Source organism: Ostrea edulis, chromosome 5, assembly GCF_947568905.1.
Source record: "Ostrea edulis chromosome 5, xbOstEdul1.1, whole genome shotgun sequence".
NCBI lineage: Eukaryota > Metazoa > Mollusca > Bivalvia > Ostreida > Ostreidae > Ostrea > Ostrea edulis.
The window spans coordinates 76,151,393-76,155,024 of record NC_079168.1 but is presented as its reverse complement, the minus strand read 5'-3'; the positions used below and the strand labels follow the sequence as shown (position 1 = coordinate 76,155,024).

Sequence of the window (3,632 nt, the reverse complement as noted above, 5' to 3'; positions counted from 1 at the left end):
CTGAGTAAGTTCCGCTTGCATGCAACAGGCAGACGATTTCAAAACATTCGATGAAAGCATTGCGTGAATTATCCAAAAGACTCTATATCACAAAATTTCCATGTAATTAATCTTGCTGTCATTGTCGCTAGCCCTTAGGGAGTGCAGAGGTCTTCTGGTGTCACGGAAAATCGTTGTTGATCAAATCAAATGACTTCGACAAATTATCAAGGACAAAGCGACCCATGCCTCATTCAGGAATCGGAGTCACAGATAGTGAGAAAACTTTCTGAAAAGTCACTCCTTCCGATAAATGTTGGTAACAGTCTTCAACAACAAACATCCAATACAAGCACACAGGTCAACAGTCTACACAGGTAATGATTGTCATTTGTACACAAAAGAAGTGGGAATTAAAGTTCGACTCCATGTAAATGGTTAATACATACTGTAAGCCTAGCATAGCACGCCAATCTTTGATTAAGGGATTCTAACATTAAGCTTATTAAAATGAATTTTAATAGATCCGTCCGAAATACACGTATTTATGTATGACATCTTTATATAGTGAATGAATATCTCTATGCTGCACATCCTGTTAACATACATGTAGCTATCGGTGTAATAGCGGTATAAAGTTCTGATCACTGGTGACTGTGTTGAAACTGACAACGATCAAATCCATAGTCGTCCCCGCCAGCCTGCATCCACTATAACTCAATCTCAACTTACAACTTTAAATCATCTCGACCAGCTTTGATCTTTCATTCTGTTATTGCCCTGGGCTCGAAATTAACATATTTGTCCGTCAGTCCGTGACTTGTTAAAAAATCTGGCGGACTGTCTGACATTTGTTTTAGTCAGTCCGATGGGACTGGTAAATTTTCTAAAACATCTTTTTGGAAAACATACTTATGGAATGTTATGAGCACACATTTGGCATTCCTCTGTAGATATCAGACGAACCAGATTAGTAAATATAAATCTCACATATGTGTTACAATATTGCCTGAGGCATATCAGAGTAAATTCTGTTATTTCATTTTGATAATATGAACGAAATGTTTAATTATTTCTGAAAAACTCTCGTGGACTGGTAAATTTTTCTGCGAATCGGTTGAAATTATACCCTATCAGTCCGCCTGGACTAGTGACATAAAAAGTTAGTTTCAAGCCCTGTTGCGTAGTATATTGTTAACATTGGCATTATGCTGAAACTTCGTATTAAGTTCTAAGACAAACACCCAGCCTACAAAAGCTTCTGCATGAAATGCATCTGGCTGGAAACTTCGGATCCACCAATGAAATATGCGCACACGCACCCCCCCCCCCCTCCCCCCATACAAACAAAAACACAGGAGCCTGGTGCAAGTCTTAAGGGATAACGTTGCACTAGTTACATAAATCACTTTTCTGCTGATCCAGCCATAAATTTACATATATATTATACATATATATATATATATGTATATATATATATATATATACTTTTCTGCTGATCCAGCCATAAATTTATAACACATAATATATATATATATATATATATATATATATATAATACACACACACACATACACACTTGGCTGGATAAGAATACTCTCAATTCCACTGTGGATAGCACACGGAGCTTGAAATTCTGTATCATCATTTATTAACCATTCCTATTTACCAACTTTTTCAAGTTTCATTGTCATTCTGAGAATGGTACTCTGTATCAATATAATACATCAACTTCTTGTTGTAACTATATAATACATCAACTCTATATCATTATAATCACACTAATATTTTGTTGTCACTCTGTATCGTTATAATTACACTAATCTTTTTATTTTTGTAGTTGTGCTAGCGAACCCGTGTGTAGGATATGTCACAGCATGTCGAACACAGAACAACTCATGTCCCTGTGCCACTGTTCAGGGTCCATCGGTCAGATGCACGTGTCCTGTCTTCAGAGGTGGCTGGGGTCCTCTAACAAGACCCAGTGCGAGCTATGTCACTTCAACTTTGTCATGGAAAGAAAGCCAAAACCGTTTTATGTGGTAAAATTATAAATTGTGTCGCGCACTAAATAAAATATTATATAATACCGTGTGTAATATTTCAATGACATGTTATTACAAATATAGCCGTGTGTAGTAATGGAACTCCCCGGTTTATCTTTTCAGTACCTGGCTAACTCGGGAACGAGGGAGGACAGATGTCGCCTTATTTTCGACATAGTATGCATCTGTCTGCTGCTGCCCATCACGCTATCGGTAGTATCTATGTGTATCTACGGTGCTTCCCTTTTCCGCCCATTCCGAGCTGAATTCATTGGCATTGTAATTCTAGCCACCCTCCTGTCTGCTTTGTTTTCCGTTTGGTTTGTGGTGGGTATCATTTTTAGAGAAAAACAAGTAAACACATTGTGGTTATGAATCAAATTGTTTTCCCAATATCGGTTGGATACATTAAAAATGTTTGGGTTTTTTTCATCAAGAATCTATCTTTCCACAAATACATTTTACTAGTTGATTTTAACAGATATGTGTACGATTAAACATAAAGAAATGGCGAGAATGGAAAGAATTCAACCAGGAAGTAAAACTAAAGTGTAGCCCACCTACCGAAGGCTCTGGTTGCAAAGAAAGGTCTTCAGAAATGAGTTTTCAGTCCAAAGATACAACGGGTATAACGAGCCAGGGGTCGCATATGGGAATGAAGATCAGCAGCATAGAAATCAAAGTTAAAACGGGGGGCCAAGAGGAGAATAATACTATTGACAAGCATTTCATGGACTCTATCGTTTCAGTACAAAAGATAACGTTGGAAAAACCAGCCTTGCAGTGTGTAACACGTCCCTACAGTAACTCTCAGTACTGTCACACAGGCACTCCCTTGCAGTGTGTAACACGTCCCTTCAGTAACTCTCAGTACTGTCACACAGGCACTCCAGATGTTCCTCCGATAAGACACACTGCAGCAGGGTCGGACGAGATCCCTAGAGTGTCGGCAAGGAACTGCGTACCTTCGTCTTCATCACATGGAGAACACAGACAGAAAGTAATTCCTCATTCTCCGAGTGCGCATGCTCCATCCAACAGGGAGTATTCTCGAACACTCTCTACAGACGGGGCACGTTTCCCAGAATATCGCCACATTTTCTCCTCTCAAGAAAACAGTACTCGAATTCCATGCTCATCAAATGGTATGGCCAAGACACAAGCCAAATCGCCATTCCCAGGGACTAGTAAGGGGAACGCTCTAAGGACTAACAACAGTAACCCAAGCAATATGTACCCGAAGAAAAGTTACATTTAATTTTAGTTGTGATTCGGTATTAAATTATCAATTTCTGCGTAACAATACATTGATTGAGATTCGTTAGCCAATGTGATAAATTCTCATTAACAGTCTGATTGTGTTGTGCTTGACTACTGTTCTAGTGAAGTTCTGGGGGCTCTCAATGGTGTCAGTACTGTAAATAATGGATACAGTATTAGTAATTTAGTATAATACTTCCAAAGTGTATTCCATTAATTTTTCAGTAATCTAAATATCCTTGACATCTTTCTTTCGTCAAAAAATCTAAGACACCCACTCCCCCATTGACTCAATTCAATGCAACTTGCTTGCAGTCATCACTACAAACTAAACAGTTTCATGAGGTA

At 38.5% G+C, this 3,632-nt stretch overlaps 1 protein-coding gene across 1 annotated transcript; it reads left to right on the top strand.

The window, feature by feature from the left end:
• On the top strand, positions 1-3,378 carry LOC125650563 (uncharacterized). The gene is made up of 4 exons (XM_048878957.2): positions 1-356; positions 1,820-2,021; positions 2,148-2,351; positions 2,506-3,378. Exons 1-4 carry the CDS (start codon positions 190-192, stop codon positions 3,280-3,282), a joined length of 1,350 nt encoding a protein of 449 aa, XP_048734914.2. The 5' UTR covers positions 1-189; the 3' UTR covers positions 3,283-3,378.
• The last annotated feature ends 254 nt before the right edge of the window (positions 3,379-3,632 follow it).

Coding starts and splice junctions, on each gene's coding strand:
- LOC125650563 (XM_048878957.2), top strand. CDS start 190: ATGACTTCGACAAATTATCAAGGACAAAGCGACCCATGCCTCATTCAG. Junction 2,022..2,147: donor AGCCAAAACCGTTTTATGTG/GTAAAATTATAA, acceptor TTATCTTTTCAG/TACCTGGCTAACTCGGGAAC. Junction 2,352..2,505: donor TGTTTTCCGTTTGGTTTGTG/GTGGGTATCATT, acceptor TGATTTTAACAG/ATATGTGTACGATTAAACAT.